The following is a 21678-nucleotide window of genomic DNA, read 5'->3' on the forward strand; positions in this document are numbered from 1 at the left end:
TTTCAGAAAGGGCCCCAAAGTAGTCCCCAAGGGAACCAAGGGAAGGGTTCCCAGCCTCCCCCTGTAAAGAAGCCAGAGGCCCCGACAGGTAAACCTGTTCACAGGGGCCCCATGACCTGCTATGCCTGTAAGCAGGTGGGACACCGTTATTATGATCCCCAGTGTCCCATGAAGGATTCGAATGCACCGCCGCGTGCACCCCCTCGTCAGGTAGCGAGTGTAGCCCTGGGAGGGGAGGAGATGGGTGCCCCCGGTGGGTGGGGTCCCGCAGAAATGTCCCTGGTCTCTTTAGGAGACGTGGAAATGGTCCCTCCAACCCCTCTGCCTAGTAACACTAAGAAATATAGGCAGTGGGTGACCATTAATGGCCATAGGGTGGAAGCTCTCAGAGACACCGGAGCGAGTGTGACAGCTGTCAAGTGTCACTTGGTGTCCCGAGAGCAGGTGGTCCCTCATGCATTCTACCCCGTTGTAGCTGCTGACAACTCACAGAGTCAGTGTGAGGTAGCTCAAGTTCCCTTTGAGTGGGGGGGGGTCTCAGGTACTCTTCAGGTTGCTGTGAGGCCCGCCATGCCTGTTGATTGTCTCTTGGGCAATGATTTGGAGGACTCCCCTTGGGCTAAGGTGGAGAGAAAAGCGCATCTGGAAATGTTGGGTCTGCCTGAGTGGGTGTGTGCGACCACCCGGTCCATGTCAGTCAGTAAGGGTGTTGATGGGGGCCCGGAGCCTGAAAGTATGGCCCAGGTCCCAACCGTGAAGAGAAGAGGCAGGGGGCGCGGGAAACCGTCCCCCATCGTTCCCGCGGTCCAGGAGGGAGCAGACCCTGAGGGGGATGCCCTGGAACCGACAGGAGAACAAGTGGCCGAACTGGGAGACCTGCCCGAGCTGACCCATTGGCAGCAGGATGGTGGTCCCTCCAGGGAGGAATTTTGTGCTGAACAGAAAGTGTGCCCTTCTCTTGTGGGTATGAGGCAGCAGGCCTCAGCCCAAACGACAGGTGATCAGTCAGGATCACATTGGGTCTACTGGGAGAACGACCTCCTGTATAGCGAGCCTAAGGCTGCTGAACCTGGGTCAGCCCGTGTGCTGGTGGTACCCCAGCGCTTCAGAGCCTTCCTACTGGGGTTGGCTCATGACGTTCCGTTAGCTGGACATCTGGGGCAGGACAAGACCTATGACAGGCTTGTCACCCATTTTTATTGGCCTCAGATGAGAAGGGATTCAGATATCCATTGTAGGACATGTCAAACTTGCCAGGCAAGTGGGAAAAGTGGGCGGAAGCAGAAGGCTCCCCTCCAACCTTTTCCCGTCGTCAGTACCCCCTTTGAGCGAGTGGGAATTGACATTGTGGGGCCACTGGACCCCAAGACAGCCATGGGCAACAGGTTTATCCTGGTCTTGGTGGACCATGCCACCCGGTACCCGGAAGCCATCCCTCTCCGAACAGTGACGGCCCCCGTGGTGGGACGGGCACTGATGGGTGTTTTCTCCCGCATGGGGTTCCCCAGAGAGGTGGTGTCAGACCGGGGCACCAACTTCATTTCGAATTATATGAAGTCTCTGTGGAAGGAGTGTGGGGTAACCTACAAGTTTACCACTCCTTACCACCCTCAAGGTAATGGGCTGGTTGAGAGATTCAACCGGACCCTAAAAGGCATGATCATGGGTCTTGAAGAACCAATGAGGCGTAAATGGGACGTCCTCTTGCCATGCCTGCTGTTTGCTTACCGTGAGGTGCCACAGAAGTCTCTAGGGTTCAGCCCCTTTGAGCTTTTGTATGGTCACCCGGTAAGAGGACCTTTGAGTCTGGTCAAAGAAGGCTGGGAGCAATCTCCCAGGAAACCTCCCCAGGATGTATATAGTTACATGCTGGCCTTTAGGAACCAGACTCGGCGCTTCAGAGATCTTGCTCAGGCAAATCTGGAGGCCAGCCAGGAAGAGATGAAGCGGTGGTACGATCAGAATGCCACTCTGGTTGAGCTTCAACCTGGTCAGAAAGTTTGGGTCATGGCCCCTGTGGAACCTTGTGCGCTCAAGGACAGGTGGACTGGACCGTTTGAGGTTGTGGAGAAGAAGAGCGATGTCACCTACTTGGTGGACTTGAAATCTCCCAGGAACCCCTTAAGGGTCCTGCATGTCAACCGGTTAAAGCCCCACTTAGAAAGGTCCGAAGTGGGCATGCTCCTTGCCACAGATGCTGGGATGGAGGAGGAGAGTGAGCCTCTTCCTGACCTCCTGTGTGCAAAAGAAAAAGATGGGTCAGTGGATGGTGTTGTCCTCTCTGACACACTGACCCCTGAGCAGCAGCAAGATTGTCGCCATCTGTTGGTACAATTCCCTGATCTGTTCTCCTTAATCCCTGGTGTCACTCAGTGGTGTGTCCATGATGTGGACACTGGGGACAGCACTCCTGTGAGGCACAAGGCCTACAGGGTGACTGAAAAGGTCAGAGCATATATCAAGGAGGAGGTCTCCAAGATGTTTGCCTTAGGGGTGGTTGAGTCCTCTAGCAGTCCTTGGGCCAGCCCAGTGGTCTTGGTCCCAAAGGCTGCAGCGCCCGGTGCTTCACCAGAACTTCGGTTCTGTGTGGATTACCGAGGACTCAATTCGGTCACCAAGACTGACGCGCACCCCATCCCCAGAGCTGATGAGCTCATCGATCGGTTGGGGGCTGCCCGGTACCTTAGTACGTTTGATCTAACGTCTGGGTACTGGCAGATCGCCTTGACTGATGGGGCAAAAGAGAGGTCTGCATTCTCCACACCAGATGGGCACTACCAGTTCCGTGTGATGCCCTTTGGGATGAAGAATGCCCCTGCCACATTCCAGAGGTTGGTTAACCAGGTACTGGCCGGGCTGGAAGATTTCAGCGCCGCCTACCTGGACGATATAGCAGTGTTCAGCGCCAGCTGGGAGGAACACTTGCGCCACCTCCAGGAAGTGTTGTTGGCCCTGCGCAGAGCAGGCCTCACAATCAAGGCTAGTAAGTGCCAGATTGGGCAGGGTTCAGTGGTGTACTTGGGGCACCAAGTAGGGAGCGGCAAGGTGGCCCCCCTGCAACCCAAGATAGATACCATCCTGGCTTGGGAACCGCCCAAAACCCAGACTCAGGTGAGAGCCTTCTTGGGTCTCACGGGTTACTACAGGAGGTTTGTCAAGGGGTATGGCAACATTGTGCACCCCTTGACCTCGCTGACTTCCAGGAAGCAGCCGAGACTTGTGATCTGGACTGACGCCTGTCAGAACGCCTTTGACACCCTGAAAACTGCAATGTGTACAGCACCGGTCCTCCAGGCACCCGACTTTTCAAAAGAATTCATTGTCCAGACAGACGCTTCAGAGCATGGTGTGGGGGCTGTTCTAGCACAGATGAATGAGGAGGGCCGAGACTTACCTGTAGCCTTCATCAGCCGGAGGTTACTTCCCAGGGAACAAAGGTGGAGTGCGATAGAGCGTGAGGCATTTGCTGTGGTCTGGGCGCTGAAGAAGCTAAGACCCTACCTGTTTGGGACTCACTTCCGGGTTCAGACAGACCACAGGCCCCTCAGATGGTTAATGCAGATGAGGGGTGAGAACCCAAAGCTGTTGAGGTGGTCCATTTCCCTACAGGGGATGGACTTTACGGTGGAACACCGCCCTGGTACAGATCACGCCAATGCTGATGGTCTGTCCAGATTTTTCCGCCTTAGTGATGAGGACTCCCTGGGTGAAGGGTAGTTCTCCCCACATTTCAGCTGGAGGGGACACGTGTTAGACCTGGCATCATTGGCATGAGTCTCTCCTCCATTTTTTTCTGTTTGCCTCCTCTGTTTACGATGTTTTTGCTGGATTATTGCTTTGGGCACTGTGCCACTGCTGATCAGTGCCACAGTGCAAGTGCTCCCTATGTTAAATTGTTACATTGATTGGTGTTACCATGATTGGCTTGGTTGACTTACTGTTCAGACCCTAGTCTAGTGCACTGCGTGTGCCAAGGGCGTGTAAGTTAACTGCTGCTGGTGGGCTTGCAGCACTGGTTGTGCCACCCACAGAAGCAGCGTGTAAAATGTGTCTCAGGCCTGCCACCGCAGCGCCTGCGTGCAGTCCCTGACTGCCATGTCGACTTGGTAAGGAAACCTACTTACCAGTCTCTAAACCTTCCCTTTGCCACATTTCAGACACCTCTATGGTAGGCCCTAGGGCAGGGTGCATTGTTGGTAAAAGGTAGGTCATGCCCTGATGTGTGTGGCATGACCTAATAGTGAATTACAGCCATTTTCGTTTTTCACTATTGAAGGGCTACCTGCCTCCAATAGGCCAGACTGGGCAGACGGATTATTAACTCCATTATAATCTATCTGACTCAGGGAGCATGGTAGCAAGTCGAGTTTAGTATCCCTGAACTCAGAATTTAATAACTCACCCTTTAGGATGGATGGTTTTTAAATTCTATGTTTGAAAATAGCACTTTTAGAAAGTGGCTATTTTCTTGTCCAACTATCTACCGGTCTCTGCTGGTTTGGTGTGTGTGTCAGGGGCTGGGTGGCTCCAGAGGTCTGAGTGAGTCAGTGTGGGGTGAATGGGGCGTTTACACGTAGAGTGAGGGAAGAGTAGCCTGCCCTGCCTGACACAATACTGGCCCCGCCTCCTGCTGGGCGACTGATAGCCCTGCTCCTACCAGTGACAATACTGGCTCCGCCTCCTGCTGGGCGGCTGAGGACTCTGCCCTGCCCAGTGAATAGGCCAGGTGCCTCTGCCTGGCAACACCCACAACAAACCTGAGATGGTGGGAATCGCCCTGCTTGGACAAAGGGAACAAAGGGAAAAAGGGGTATAAGAGAAGGACCCCTGAACCAAGAACTCAGATCACTTCTGACAAGGAAACCTGTACCAAGGACAAGAAGCCTGCTGATCTAAGGACTTGCCTCCCCTTTCTGCCAGAGTGCTGTTTTGCTGTGGAGGAACCTGAAAGCTGCTTCTTTATTTTTGCCAAGGAACAAGGAGAGAGGAACTTGGTGTGTACTCTCTGACCACTTGCTAGAAAATCTCCAAGGACTGGAAGAGTGCCAGTCTCCTGCTGAAGTCACAGGGCCAAAGGACTTCACCATTTGCTGGAAAGTGTTGTTTCCAGTACGCAAGGGAAAATCTGCAGTCTCGACGCCGCCGGGCCCGATCGACGCCAGCAGCAACTCCAGTGAGCAGTGGGTATCGGCCCCGGCTCCAAGTGACCCCGTCTCGACGCCGGTATCGACGCCAGTGAGGAGTGAGTATCGGCTCTGCCTCCAAGCGACCCCGTCCCGACGCCGCTGCTGATCGCATCGACCCGACGCCCGTCTCGACGCCGTGAGCGCTGCTCCGGCCCGACATCCCTCGACACCGCTGCGGATTGACCCGACTCCGAGGCACGATCGACGCCGACCTCGACGCCGACATCTCGACGCCGTGGATCATCGTTTTCTTCGTTTCTCAAGGTACTGTACTTGTGGGGTCTGTTGCGACTCCAGGCTTGACGTAGCGCTCCTCGCGGTCGACGCCGAACCTTGGGAATCTTGTAGACTCGACGTCGTGTGACTCCTGTGGGGGTTACATTGTTGCCAAAGAACTGTGCTCAGAAGAATACTTTGCTAAAGAACTATTTGCCAAGAAGAAACCTTACTTGAACTATTATTTTTCCTTCCAAAGAGTATTTATTACGACTGTGGTATATTTTTGTCGTTATTTGGTCTTGTGCTAAACCTTATATAAAAATACTATTTTTATAATAACTTCTGTGTCGTGTCCATCTGTAGTGTATTCACTTTATTACTGTATGTGGTCATAAATGCTTAACACACTGCCTCTGAGATAAGCCTGTCTGCTCTGCCAAGCTACCAAGGGGGTAGCAGGGGTTATCTGAGTGTGTAATCCCCTTGCCCTGACTAGAGTTGGTTGGTCCCTATTTGTCAGAAGTGTATACCTCTGCCAACTAGAGACCGCCGGTTCTAACAGGACTCTATACCAGATCAGAAAACAAAATCACCTCAAGATTCTGGGATCTGGGTCTAATCACAGCAAAAAGATTAATAACTAAAGGATGGAAGTGTGCAGCTCCACCAGAGGTGGCTGGCAATGCTCACTTGTAATTTGGGCACAAGCGGAGAGCGCAGCAGTAAACGGAGAGGGCAGGGCTTCGCAAATACCCTATAGCGCAGGGCTGGGACGCTATACTAATGGCCCTTCAAGGCGGTGCTGCAGTGAATGATACGCAGCCCGCTGATTCATAACAGGCATGACAGTATCCAGCTGCATGATTACGAGAAGCTGTTATGCCCTGACATACGGACAACCACGCACCCAGAAAATCTCCGATACATCGCTAGAGGCCACTAGGGCCCCACGCGCTACCGGGAAGGGGGGGCGCACACAGCAGTTTTCATAGCTGCACGCAGGTGCTGGCTGTTATATGGCCTCTTATTAGGCGTGCCATAAGATAATGGTGGGTAGACAATAGATCATCATGCTATGATGTGTAACAGCGCCTTGACTCACAGATTAGATGGCAGTTTGTAGTGTTGTAAGTTTAAGTTTTCATTATTTATTTACTGGAAAAATAAGTCTTATTGGTACCCATGCGTGACCTCACCACATGTCAATATACGTTATGCTATTAATAATGGAGTTCAAGTTGGAACGACAGGTTATTTATGTGATGGAATAGCATATGTATCCGGTATTGCGGTACCGACCAAGACAAGATGGGTCCTGATTATGCTATGTATGGCCTTACATCGGACACAGTAGCCACGACATGGCAATGTATGCTAGCAATAGCACACTGAGATTCCTTCATATGTACTCAACATGTGTCTATCAGCAGAATTGTGGTGTTAACATTAGCTTAATATTGTTGTAATATGCACTACTGCAAGCCATGTGGGCTTTATAATTTCATGATTGACATCTGAAAAAGCTGTATAACATGATGCCAGTTATTGTTAATTCAGAAAATACCAATAAAGATATTTAAACAAAAAATAAGGGCTTGAGGAGATTGGTAAAAGTGGGGTTAAAGATGGACGTGGAAACAATCTTCGAAGACACATGAAGTGGGGAGAAGGTTTATAGTATAGGAGGAAACATGGCCGTTGAACAGTTTCTAGCTGGAGCCTTCTACGCATTTTTTGAAGTCTATCGGGATGAAGTGGTTCTGTGCTCACAAACCATTTACTCGGGATATGCTCAGTTCAAGGTTGTAGGAGTACTGTGCTTACTAAAGTGCACTTGTGTTTACTTGTTATATTAACATGTTTAACTCTAAACCAGACTGGCCCACAGAAAGTGTAGTTTGATTCAAACGTATAGTGTCTTTGCAGTCCACCCCAGCAAGGAGGGGCAATCCACAGAAGGCATAGCGTACAGATACCAGAATATATGGTCTGCAAAAGGAGATTCATTCACAAGAGGAGGGTAGGTGTTCTACGAAGTCCCCAAAGAAAAAAATATATATGGGGCACCAAAGAGTAGGAGTGTTAGTAAGAAGAGGATGCTGTGAAGATAAGTTTTGGCTAATGAAAAGATTGGGAAATAGGGTTTGGGAAAAAAAAAGGGGGGGGGGATTATTTTTTGTCTTTGACAACCTGGGAACAGGCCAGAGGAGGAGGATTGAGCAAACTAATGGGTGGCAGGGGGGCAACTTTGAATGAATGCAACGTATCTTCAATTTAAGAGCAAGGCCCAACCACAGGTGGCTCGAGTGTCAAGGAGGGAGTGGCCAAGAGGCTTTTTCCCTTTGTGTGATTTCACAAAGAGGCTACGTGTAATGAGTGAATGATCTCGGGACAGGGGTCTCAATTGTAATCACAGCACTGCAACAGTTACAGTACATAAAGCAAGTCAATTATTGCAATAAAGGACAGGCACGTCCATCAAAAGGCAACGGGGACTGGGTGGGGCAGAAAAAAGTATTATGAGAACATTCCTGTAACCAGAAATCCACCAATGCATCACTTGGATTACTGGGACAGTGCAAGGTGTTCTGGCCTACTAGTGGAAGTAGTAAAGCATTACGGTAAAGGTCCTGCAGGTACACAGAAAATGTATGATCCCATTGTTCTTTCCTATATGTTAAGTACAAGCCGGTTAAGAAGAAAGGAAGCTTGGTCACCCTGACCACAAGAAACGCAAATAGATCAGCAGCAACAGGCACCAGGAACCACAGATAGCCCTATATTAAATATGTGGATAAAGAATCAGGACATCTTAAATGCAATGAAAACTTTTTTACGCCCCTGAAACAACCCCCTTCAGAAAAAAGCATCACAAGTATCTTTTTTTCACATGGTTTTACTGGTCCTGAGAAAAAAAACAAGTTTCAGCTTTAAAACTTCTGGAACTGTTTCTTGGTGCCAGCAGCCTTAGTCACTTTCAGTACATTGAAGCGGACAGTTTTGCTGAGGGGACGACACTCTCCCACTGTCACAATATCTCCCACCTGGACATCTCTGGAAAAGGAGGGAAAAAACAGTCAGTGAGAAAAAGTCATCCTATGCTCAGCAGTAAAGAGGCTGAGGGGAGTGTAATGCAACGAAATCTAGCTACGACCGAGCTTTGAGATTGGGTCCCAAAATTAGACAAGCTTACCACAAAACACCAAGCTTTCATTTACTCACAGATCAGAACCCTACTTAAATGCATGTAATGCTCTACAAGCCATTTAATAGATATAAAACTCACTACGAACGGCAGTAGAAGGGTCAGACCCTTTCCCCAGAATACATCACAAGGCTGCATCATTTGTAAGGAGAGATGTATTACAGCAAATAAGAGCTCTGAAGCGATTGTTGAACTGCATGAATCAAATGCAAACCAGGTGTTACTCTTGGTGCATTCAATTTTTTAAGGTATGGACAGACAACTTTAGCCTAATGCCAAAGTTCATTATATCAAAAAACACAAAAGAGCTTTGGATCAGTCAGTACCCTTTAGTCACTGCGTTACTAAAGAACCATAAATATTTTGGATTAGGCCAGGAGTACTCCAGGCTCACTGAATTGTGTGGTGGCCTACCCCACTGCAGCACAGGGAGAATAAAATGAAGCATCCATACACTTACATCTGTTTCTAAATGCAACTCGTGCTCATAAATGTGTTTCTACATCCCTGCCTATTTAGCAATCCAGTGTGATACAGTCAAGCTGCTTAATTCCCGAGGGTTGCACCTCGCAGTGAGTGATTTAACCAATTATTTTCTGTCCCCCGTTTCCTATTCTCAAGTTTGGTGTGTTATGTTAATCTTCAAGGTTGAGGTGCTCATGGCATACTGCTCAGTGGTTTGGGAAATGAAATACACATATGGCAGATAGGAGGTGCAGAAAAGAGAAGGCTGCACGGAGTCACAGCAGTGTGTGCAAAATAGTATTTGCCTGCATTAATACATTAAAGCTGGTATGTACACTGCTTTTCAATTTTAGTGACAATCTGGGAGTGCCAACATACTAGGGTGGGGCGAGGGGGACCAATCTTGCCCAACAAACACCTTAATCTGATAGCTAGTTATTTTCTCTAAACAGGGATGCAAGACACAAGGATTTCAGCGTTCTTGGGCCCAAATTGTCATGGTAATCTGGAATCCCAGGACACAGCAAACTGATTTTTAGTTCTCTTAAAAAAAGGTATCTTAAATACCCAATTCTGCCGGCGACCATAACTTTAACATGTAGTCTACATACCTGAAGGCCGGGGAGAGATGAACAGACATGTTCTTGTGGCGTTTCTCAAATCTGTTGTACTTCCGAATGTAATGCAGGTAATCTCGACGGATGACAATTGTTCTCTGCATCTTCATCTTGGTTACAACACCTAGAATACGAGTAAGAAAAAAGTGTTAGCGGTCACTCTGCAGATATCACAACTGGAAATGACTAAATGAAGAACTACATGGCCATCACCATGCATACCACAGATGAGCAAACAAGCCTTGGGCTTGTTACAAAAGCAATTGCAAAGTGAACATAGAGAAAAAGGCGGAATGTAAAATTTAGTTAGGGCGCCTATTAGGACAAACTTTATGGAAGGCACCTTTTAAGCGAGTCCTCCCAGGAGAAGTATAATGTCACTAGTTCTACACTTTCACCCACATGTCTACAAATCACACCCTCTTTCTACTCAGTACAATACTGTGGGCTAGGGTTTGAAAAAGGTCTTACTGTATTTACTAACAACGGAACCCTTGCATTTCACTCTTGTGAGTAAATGAAACCCACCTCAGGCTATGCAACCAGAAGGCCAGTCAAGAGATTCTTATCCAATTTCAGACCAATATATATTTGCATCCATAAGCTAGCATTGTGAAGTCGTCAACCACTTAAGTTGCGAAAGGCCATTTTAAAAAGCATGTGCAGCACGCACACACAGGTAGCTAACAGTAAACAGGAACACATCACAAGTAGATCTTTTTCCAAGGCAATAGATACCTCGAAGAAAGAAAAAAAAAAAAAGGAGGGCAACAATCAATAGGCGATAGAAGGAATCCTTGACTTAATCGCAATAGAGAACATTGTCACCCACTATTCCATGCTAGACAGAGGCCTGCCATTTCAAAATCGGGCTTTCCCAAAATGCTTAAACTGCCAGTCTGCTCCCAAGGGAGAACACAAGCAACAGAGGTGTTTAAGTTTCACCAGTGAAGTGTTTTAAGTCTCGTGGCACTGAGTAAATGACCGACGTCTGGGAATACCCATCTCGCTTAGTGACCACAGTAACAAACGAGGTGATGGAAATGGAAGAGGGGACAGCTGAACGGATCTAGAATGACTTGTTCCTACAAAACGTACCTGACAGGATACGCCCACGGATGGAGACATTTCCAGTAAAAGGACACTTCTTATCGATGTATGTGCCATCAATAGCCTGAAAGTAGGAAAGCAGGGTCTTAAAACATACAAAATTCAATCTCGTCATGTGCAAGAGAAGGGTCACGGAATGTCACTTGCATACTCTAGCATTGGCATAGCACAAGAGTAAAAATTCAAGTCACAAGGAAAGTTAGCATTAGAAATCCTTAAGGGGAAAAAACGGTCGAAAAACAATAGAAACAAGTGCTTAGCTAACAAAACAGTGGGTGAACTGATCATCCTCATTTTAATTTTCAGTTCTCCGCTACTGTTACTTGCCATACAGGCTTCCAAATCATGGGTTGGCCAGGTCAGTCCTCGGATAACTTTCTCCCCTTCCTACTAAATTTTAACTTGCACACTCACATCCATTCCCTACAGCCCTACATGTATACAGATACATATTTGCAGCAATACGATGCAAGTCATCGCCGGCATACTTGCTCGCTACAAAGTATCATACTTGCCCCTCACTGCAGTCAGACTAACTATTTGTCCATACACTAACACCGAAAGCTTAAACATCCCCACAAATTAGGTTTTCATTCAATACACGCCAAGGCAAAATGGCAAACACGAAGAGCACAACTCTGGTTCTCACATCACATGAAATCTATACAGGACATCTACATTCAGATGTTTTTACAATGCAGCGCGCTACTAGTTGTCAAATTCTCTTTTTTACCTGTAGAGATGCTGCAATGAAAAACAAGGACAACCAAAACACAAACAGAGGTAAGCTTCACCCTTGTCCATTAAGAAACTTAACACAGTCCTACAGCAAGTGACAAGCTGGTCAGGCGACTTCAATGTTCAGACAGCTATGACCTGAAGGTCACAAGGTTGAATCTTAACAAGGTTATATCAGCTTCCTATCCTTATGAGGCCAGAAAATAAAAGTACGAAATAGGAAATATCAACGCTTTTTAATTACAACACTTGAAAATAGCAAACTGCACGATATAAAAAGCAATTATGATGGCAACAATAGCACAGGCCATTCTAAGCACTTTACTGAGAGAACGCAAATTTTGCTTAGAACTTTAGATGGGGTTTCCCAGGTCTGCGCTTCAAATGGTTATAGGACTAGAACTCCTTTTATTTGAGAAAGTGCTCATTAAATGGATATTCTCCAGTATTCCTTGCCAAATCGCTGACAGAGCTATAAATGACGTAAAAAAGAAGAAATTGCAGGTAGTTTCCACTAGTGCAAGAATTGTGTGCTCATCCAGACTGAAAACTGAACATTAAATTACAGTTAGCAAGGGCAGAGCTGTTGCACTTGGGCGCACACAGCCACCAAAAGCTAGACAGAATTCACAAATCCCACTGAGAAATATTGAGGTCTTTGATTGACCATAAGCCTATAATTGGACTTTAAAACTATGACCGGGGGTGAGGGGAGAATCCTAAACCCACATACCCCAAGCAAAATAGATCTACCTCTTGGAAAAGAGACTCGGGGTGGGTTTCGAGGAAGTTGTGCTGCTACTGGATATTACATTAGCGGACACACAGACAGCATCCTGCCTTTGCAATTCCAATGAGAACCAGAACAGGGAGGCCCTGTTAGAAGAGAACCAAAGAAGTTGGGGAGAGGAGTTGTCCTAATGGCTAGGGCGGTCGACCTCGAATCTGGGGAACTAGGTTAGAGTCTCGGCAATGACGCTGAACATCCTATGATTCTGGGAAATGACTTAAACTACGCCTGCCTAACAAAAACAAGCATTAAAAATGCAATAGGCCTCGCCTTTCATTAAGTTAAAGCCATTTGCTTTGCTGCATAATACCATTAGAAAATCAAATGGCTTTAACTTAATCCAAGGCGAGACCTATTGCATTTTCAGTGCTCGTTTTCCTATGGCAGATGGGGGTGGACAATACAAGAGGGAGGTTGGGACTGAACGCACAACTGGAAAAAGAGTGAAAGAAAAAGCGCTAGGACGCATCCAGATTTTTTTTCTTCTTGAAGGGGATATGTGGGTGGCACAGGCCATGTAGGGTGGGAGTGGAAGCAAGAAAGAAACCGGGACAATGATGGTAGGGTGGGAAATAGTGTCTGAATCCGAATACAAGCAGTGGTTGACACTAATTAAAATAAATCAATCTGTGCTTGGTCCGCGCTCCACACAGGGAATAGAAGTGACGCCAGACCCGCGCTGAGCAATTAGGAATCAGCAAATAAGACTGACAAAGGCAACAAATGGTAAGCAATGGGCGGGCTCCTAGCCCTTTACAGTAAGCAATACCCCTTGCAGCATCAGTGCATGTGCGCTGTCAGGTGAGACCTCAAAACTGGCTTCCTTACCCATTCACACAAAGGAGCTTGAAACTGCAGAGCTCTATCCATTGTTAACAAAGAATTGGCTGCGTACAATAAGCAGTGACCTCCCCCTCTGAGTTGCTGCAAAGTACATTTGGAATATATGTATATATGTAAATATAATCTCAAACTTTAGTTCTCAATTTGCATGCATACTTCTCATGTAAGGTTTTTGGGACTAGAAACGGACGCTAGAGGATAACAATGAGTTTTATCTGCACACAACTAACTCGTTTTGTATGCAATTCATGCACTCTGAAGTCCTTATGTAATATTCTATTGTAAAGCGCCCAGACACCTTCGGGTAAAGTTTGTGCTATATAAAAGTGCATAAATAAACACATTTGCTATTTGAACATAACAGCTGCCGACTTTGGAAGTGTAGTACTAGGATTGGCTCAAAATCCACTGGATTTTGAGCCAATCCTAGTACTACAATTCCAAAGTCGGCAGCTGTTACGTTCAAATAGCGTCGCACCCTCTAGGATATCCTAGTGTAACAAATAAGCCAAACCAATTTAATGAACCACCCGTTTAAGCACGGCTGTTTTCTTCATTGCCGCTGTCGCTTTAAAAGATTCTAGACCTTACTCAAACGAGTGAACGCTCCCTGTATAAAGAATCTTTACACTGCGTGGGGCCACCATAGTGTCAGGCGAAACATTTTGCAGCTTCTTCTGACTGCGAAGTTCTTGAAGCCTGTTTCCATAGTACAAATTCCATAACACAAGCCAAAAAAAACAAAGCTGCTTTAATGTACACTTGCTGCGAAAGCTCAGATATTTACCAAATTACATACAACTCATAACACATCAAGCTATAACCCTGCTGTGTTTTATTTAGTTTTATATAGCGCGAACTCGACCCAACGAAATCTGAGCACTTCACATGAGCATCACTTACATTACGCGAGGTCACATTCATTTTTGGAGGCAAAGAAAGATTAAGAAGTGACCCAGAATCAGATGTTGATATGAAGTAGAGTGACCTGCTTCCCCAACTACACAACTCTGTCTTTAACGCTACATCTACTTCCGATGCTATGGTTGTAAAGTACAAGTCAACAAGCACGGTGCGCTTTTACTTTCGTCCGGAGCATGGGGATCTCTATGGGGCCATGTGTTTTGAACACATGGCCCCATAAAGATAAGAAATCCCTTACGAACAGAAAGCAGGTGAGCCCGTCCAAGTGACGGCAGAAAAAGCCAAAGGGAGGTAACCGCTCTTTTCCAATGGCTGGCCATCGTTTAGCATAAACGGTGAAGCCGGCCAATGGAAAAGAGGGGCGGGGCTTAAAGCCCTTTACTGAAACTCCTCAAACTCATTAAATCTCGCCGAGCGAGCTGCGCATGTGCGCAGCCATGCTAGCCGAGACCTAATGAATGTTTCCTCATGTAATGCAACTGGTGCTATGTAAAGCTCCGATAGCCGATTCTGGTCATGTTGGCACTATAAACTTGACCGGTTAATACACTTTTTTCACACTGGTCCTGACGAAAGCCAGCACACTTAAGAGACTGGCTGCAACGCGTAGACCTACTTTTGAACTAGCTCTTTTTGACCTTTTCCTCCCTCTTTTTGATTTGCATTCGCTCGCTAAATGGCATCCTTTGATCTGGCAGGTAACATGTTGATGCTCTCTAAAAATAATGAAAAAAAGTGTAAAGTGCGAATTAGCTGGGCCATCACTAGTTATCTCACTGCAGACTGAATAACGTAGACTATTCATTTGCACCGATATTCAGCTACAGCAACTGACAACTGCGTGTTCTCACAGAGGACTGTGAAACTGGTATTGAAAATCAGTTTGTGTGTTTATATGCAAAAATCATGCACAGCATGGGAGAATACTGTGGTGATATCCAGGCCGCGACTGTTCACAGCAGATGCAATCCTTTGAATAACATTATATTTGCTGAAACAGTACCAAGTGATGGTGGGCAGAGAAGCATTCAGACAATAAAACCATCGATTTGGCACAGAATGCAAACAATTTCTGAAGCAAATCCATTACCAAAATGTATTTGGAATATATGACAGTATTGTATTCCAAACATACCTTGCAAATTCCACCTTAAAGACACTAATTTGACTACGCTCTTCCAAATCCCAGCACTACATAAGGATTCTAAAAAAAAAAAGTGGGGTGCTACTAACTGAGCAGCACCAAAGATATTTATAAAAATCTGAGATTGTCCTGAAGGGGACTGTACAAGTGATACAAGTGCTGCCCACAAAGTCGCAGTGTGTACAATGTTTTGCCATAAAGCCAAAAGAGAGCTTGGGAAAATCAAAGCACATTGTACTAGAGAGAGCAGGCAGCTGGATGCAGAATAAATACTTTCCTGTGCCTCCAGATTGTCTAGAATTTGTATCTTTCATACATTTGCATGTGAATTAATGTTTTCCCCACAGGGAAAAAGAGCCTCAGGAGAAGAGAAGCCCATAAGCATAACCTACACCCCTCTCAGCCCCCACCAGCAGATATGGGGAGATACCGGATACATGAACAATCTAGGTCACCTACAAAATTACATGCAAAAGCCTAGAGAAAATAGATTTGTTAAAGGTGTCCACAGAAAACCTAGATAAACACTGCACTTAAAAGCACTTGTACATGTTATGCTTAACTAGCGCTCGACAATGTGTGATCCAGCATCAGTGAAGCCCGTGGGCGTCATCGTCAGAGATTTGTTAAAACTCTCAGAAGACCATCGTGAGAATAAACATCATTTGCCAGGACATCACAGTAAAGAATAAACATTCTTGCTGGAGCTCATGGTAATACACATGTATTAGCCAAATCAAACTTTTGCTGAACGAGTTGCATACCTCTCTGGGCGTCTTGAACCCCAACCCAATATTCTTATAGTATCGAGGGAGCTTCTCCTTTGCACCTTCCCCAAGAAGCACGCGCTTCTTGTTCTGGAAGATGGTTGGCTGCTTCTGGTAAGCCCTTTCTGTCTGTATGGGAAAAGACAAAATACATTGAAAAAACACTAAGATTGATAGACAACTAGTGTTAATGCACAAACTGAATATCTCAAAGTTCCACAACCAATATATTGTTAATACAACTAGCAATTAAATGTTAATAATAAGAGGTAGACCAAAAAAACATGAAAATGGGGTGTACTATGTAGTTACAAGACCTCCGTGTAATAAACTATCAACCCTTCTATGACTTGTAGGCTCCGTCTGCCAAACATTAGTTCAACCCTGGGTAGCTGTGGTTTCAAAAAGAACGCATGAAAAGCATTTGAACAGCACCAAACCAATTGAGTAAGAAAGAAATCTGACCCAGATTAAATAAATAAAGAAGGATGGGTTATAGTTTTACAAGTGTATGTTAAACAAAAAAAGAACAAACAGGAGGGTTACGCAGATGTAGCTTTTTAAAGAAACATCAAGAATTTCCACTCAACCACAAACATGCAATGCCAAATGCAACACATTTGAAACTTCAAGGCCCTCTTTGGATCAGCATAAGTCCAGTTAACACTGACTACTTGTCACCGGGCACAACTGAGCCAGTGGCTTCCTTCTTTTGGCAATAACTCCTTCTGCGTGACCACACCGCACCGCACTTCCATGACTACCGGGTAAGGGGCATTTCCTTAGGGAGATATGCTCCACTACACCGCAATGTGAATACTGGAATGTGACTTTAGACATCCATTCTGCTGGACATTGTGTGTTCTATAGGGTATGGACAAAGGGGACAACACCTTCCACACCAGGCATCGAATGGGTCACAAACATTTACTGAACATGCTAACGATTACTGCAATGTGAATGAATTGCCTGGTTATATTTTCGAATTGGGAGGGTGTTTACATATGGCGTATACGATGTGCATAAACTAACAATACTCTATAGTGTTGGATACACTGCTATAGTAGGTAAATAACTGTCTACCTCTTCTGTATACAAGTTACTCTAAATCCCATACCTCTCCGTCCTAAGTTGTTTTTGGAAACCATAACAATATTTCCAGCAAGTAATTGGCCCCATCTACTGATCATATCTGTGTCAATAATGTAGCACAAAGAAACTAGAATGAATGCAAGGAATGAGCATGCAAAACTAATCACAATAATCAACATACTAACTGGCCACCAACTCTGGACTCCTGGGTAGTGTGCTACTCACCGTAAAGTGCTTCAATGCCTCGTCGGGGTAGTAAGCATTATATAGATACAATTTTAACACTTAAACAAATAATTCTTAAGATAACAGCCTCCGTTACCTCCGGTAACTTTTTGGTTTTGTTAAGACCACGGAAAAGCTCAACATACAATGGTATATAGGAGGGGCCCTGAAGTCACAAACACAGGTTTTCGAACTGGGTGAAGAGGCCCGAAATTATCTAGGAGGGGGGGGGGGGGAATGCCAGGAACTGGCCATACTGAGTACCTTATTTTTTTAGTGAATAAAGAATAAGCCACTCTGAAACGGGTCATCGGTAACATCTTTTGTCACTCATATCCTGGATGGGAATATGAATAATCACAGTACCACCCACAGCCCCCACTGTGGATTCTTTGCCCAGGAAACCTGTAGCGTCATGGAATCCAGTAAAAGATACTGAACGTAACTGCGATGTTTGCATTGTTAAATATATTGAAACTGCCACTTTTAAAGAATTGCGTAAAAATAGGATACTCTGGCGGATCAATTCCCTTTTTATTTTTTTTAGCTGGGGGTATATTAGCAGTTCTGAAGACCACTGATATAAAATAAAAGACAGTACTATGGAACACTTGTAAGCAAAATGCATTTTTGTTTTTAAACTACTTAACGGGATTTAAGTTGCAAGACTCCGTGACAGGTTGCAATGGGATGAGAGAACGGCACTAAAAATGAACGCCCGATTTGGTAGGGTGGGGGACAATAGTGAACGCTACTGTGAAAATTATTACATTCTATAAAAACTAGCAATGTTTTGCTGAATGTATAACACTCCGATGTAAACAAGTGTAGATTTCAACGCTACACTTCAAATGTACAGACAAGTAAGTGATGCTGTCTACGCCAAGGCCCAGTGTACATAGACCACTATTTTCTGTGCTAAGGAAAACGCTTAGGAGAGAATTAAATTAAGTCGCCGCAAATAAACTAAACAGTTCCTGAAATACACCGATAGCCAGCAGAGAGGAGCTTCAGCTTTCACAAGTAAAAGCATAATGAAAATAGCCAGCAGAGAGGAGCTTCAGCTTTTACAGGTAAAAGCATAATGAAAACTGGAGTAGGCAACAATGCCAACCCGACTCTTCCGACGCACGAAATGGGCTTGCTCGTTGTGAAGAGCCAAATACATTTAAAGTACAAACTATGTTACAGCTGGACTTTAGCCTTCCTTTTGTAGAAAAGCTTGCCATACTGAACGAACGGTATTGAATTGTTACCTGAGGCACATTTCTGGCGGTTATGGTGTGGGAGGTAAATTTGCCTATTAAAATTCATCGTCTGAAACCCAAATTGCTTCTCAACTTACTTGAAAACTAGATCTACTAAATGCCTTCTCTGGGATTTGAAAACGTGAATTTCAGCCAGTCAGTGGTCAAATTGATTAAGAAGCAGCGTATGCTTGGCGACACACACTTGCACGGGATAGTGCCCATGCTTACAGAATTGGACCGAGTTGCATGCACTGACAGCGCCGCCTTAAGATCCTACTCCAGTAGATCTACCCTGGATTTCTACACACCAAGAACCCACACGCAACCCTTTAGAAACCCCTCGGTGCTCCGCACAAACCTCCCAAATTAAAAATCAATTCTCATTTACTAAACTACCGCTATTTCTCTTGAGCCACGCAGAGCCCTCACCTGAATATCCGCCATCTTGCACCGCGCGAGGAAAAAAGAGGATCTCGCCCGGCCACGGGGTCCGAAAAGCCGTACGGCAAGGACAGGACGTGACGCACCCAGACGAGTGGAAACTAAAAGAGGACTGAAGTTCCAGGCCATTGGCGTCCATCATTGTTTTCCTTAAAGCTAGTGAGTTTTGCCAGCAATAAGTAGATGCACAACTTCTACTGAAACCAAATGAACCCCGTTTTCCGTGTATTCCAATTCTCTGACATTCCTAATCACACACACATCTTTAAATACAAATATTCTTTCTTCGCCAGTCTCCTTTAGAGCTCTCGAATAGTTTTAACAATGTAACAGGTTAACTTTTCCAAAGGAGTTATTGCGCTTAAAATTATTGTGTACGCATTAAATGTCTCGATATTTAGTGACAACGCCCCCCCCACGTTCACTCGTGTTCCCAAAGTGAAATAGGTTTACAGTACATTTTAATAATTAAAAGCCGTGGCAGCCATTTTTAGGTCTCGCCTGACCCAGCGCTTGCGCTATCTGGCGAGTCTTTAAGTAAGGGCTTCAAAAAATGCTACCGCCAGCTACAGCTTGCAGTACATGGGCACGCGCTTGAACAGAGGCGCCATATGGCATTCCTCATGCTCATTAAGCGCATCGCACGCTTGATCGCGATCACTTTCATGTCGCGCAACGGCCGCGCGCGCACCACTCGAGAGACTACCACTGCCACCCCGTGGCCTTAAATAGCAATGGCATTGTGGTGTTGCGGTCTAGTCCGCGGCTCGCACGACGTGCGACGTCACCGGACTTCCGGCCATCTTGGATTCGGCACTAGCGCGCCGATTCAAAAGGGGATCGGAGCTCCGTACCGGCGCTCCTGCTGATGATTGTATATTGTAATAAATACCCCCAACTCCACCACCACGACTCCTATCTTCTGTGGGGGGTACCACCACTGTGTAAGGGGCACTACATTACAATGGCGACGAGGAGGTGAAACGGCCCTGCGCTGCCTCCAGGGTGAGTGCTACGTGGTGAGCACGCTGTCTACACCCACGGTCACCACCCCTAACCGGCAGAAGCGCGGCAGTGTCACGGAGAGCGGCGGAGGACGCGCATCAGGACAGAAGGGTCCCAACCGAGCCTGGTTCAGGACAGCAGCAGCCCGGCGGTAAGGGACAGTGCCAGGGAGAGTGCACGTGGCCAGGCAACTCCACGCACCGTGGCGGGGGTCACAGGAAGACACGCGGGAAGCGGAAAATCCGACCAAGACGACGACCCAGGCGAAGGGAGCTCCGACGGCACCAGTGCGTCGAGAAGTTCGAGCCCAAGGACGCGGCGGACGGAGGCGGGGAGTAATATGAGTGCCACATCGACCGGGTTGCCGAACCCAGTACCCTTCCTAACGAAGGCGGGAGTTCCAGAGATGCCGTGGGAGGACTGGAAGCGGTACTTCTTGAATTACCTGTTCGCTTTAGAGGAGGAAGGCGGCGCAGTGTTCTCGAGCACGCGCAGGAAGAGGATACTCTTACACCATTTGGGCCCAGCAGGTCAGAGAGTGTACGACGATCTGGTGAAGGTAGTGCGGCCCACAGACGACGACGATGTGTTTCAGCATGCGATCGACGATATGGATGCCCACTACCGCCCGACCGTGTGTGTAGCTGTCGACAGGTACAACTTCTATCACAGAGCGCAACATAAAGGGGAAACGATCGACCAGTATGTGGCGGCGTTACAGAAGCTGGCCCTAACGTGCAAATTTGGGACCTTCCAGGAAGAGTTGATCAGGGACCAAATAGTAATGCATGCGGCGAACACGTCCATCCAAGACAAGCTGTGGGCCAATGGCGACGAACCTCTCAAGACAGTGGTGGCCATGGGAAAGAAAGCCGAATTGTCCAAGAGGTGTGCAGAGGTGGCGAAGAAAGACCGTCTCCCGGAACAAGCGGTGTGCAGGATAGAGGAACGGAAGAACCGCGAGGGCCAAGCGGCGGCGGAACAACACAACACGCAACCATACAGGAAGTCCACGACCAAGGGTGCGAAACAGCAAGTACAGGGACAGGGGAGCACCAACACGTGCTACAGATGCGGCAGCAATAGACACGCCGCCAACGACAAAGGGTGCCCAGCGTTCCGGGCCAAATGCACGTACTGTGGCCTGATGGGCCATTACGAAAGGGTATACCGAAGGAAAGCGCCGAGGCAGCAAGTGAAGTACGTGGCACAGGAGACGGGCAAGGAGGAAGAAGCGGAAAGCCAGGAGGACGAAGAAGAGATCCTGATGATAGAGGATCAGATATTGGGGATTGACGGGGCGGTCGACATGAACATCGGGGGAGTGAGAGTCACAATGGTCGCAGACTCGGGTTCCCCCTACACGATCATAAGAAGGAAGATATGGGAGGAGGACTTCGAACCGGTTACAACACACCAACTGCATCCCACAGACATCCATCCCGTGACATTCACCGGGGAACCCATACCGATGGTCGGGTATTGCCCTCTAACCTTCGAGTTCAAGGGTAGAACGTGCGAAGGGAAACGATACGTGGCAGAAAAAGGGCCATCAGTATTAGGATGGAGGGATCAAGGGAAGCTTGGGATAAAATTGAACCCGGGAGGTCGTGTTCAAGTGCTCATGATGGAGGAAGACACTGGAGTGGGAGCAAGG

General features: G+C 46.9%; 1 protein-coding gene and 1 non-coding gene across 2 annotated transcripts; both read right to left on the minus strand.

Moving 5' to 3' along the window:
* Positions 1-8222: 8222 nt before the first annotated feature.
* Positions 8223-19168, minus strand: RPS11 (ribosomal protein S11). Its single transcript, XM_085616306.1, has 5 exons — positions 19005-19168; positions 16006-16137; positions 10791-10866; positions 9687-9816; positions 8223-8459 (listed from the first exon to the last, which is right to left on the minus strand). The coding sequence occupies exons 1-5, from the start codon at positions 19143-19145 to the stop codon at positions 8336-8338; spliced, it is 603 nt and encodes a 200-aa protein (XP_085472432.1). The 5' UTR covers positions 19146-19168; the 3' UTR covers positions 8223-8335.
* On the minus strand, positions 15823-15911 carry LOC146809455 (small nucleolar RNA SNORD35). The gene has a single exon (XR_014967094.1). It is a non-coding gene; the product is annotated as a small nucleolar RNA SNORD35 (small nucleolar RNA).
* Positions 19169-21678: the final 2510 nt, after the last annotated feature.

This window comes from Triturus cristatus, chromosome 7 (assembly GCF_964204655.1).
Source record: "Triturus cristatus chromosome 7, aTriCri1.1, whole genome shotgun sequence".
NCBI classification, from domain to species: Eukaryota; Metazoa; Chordata; class Amphibia; order Caudata; family Salamandridae; genus Triturus; species Triturus cristatus.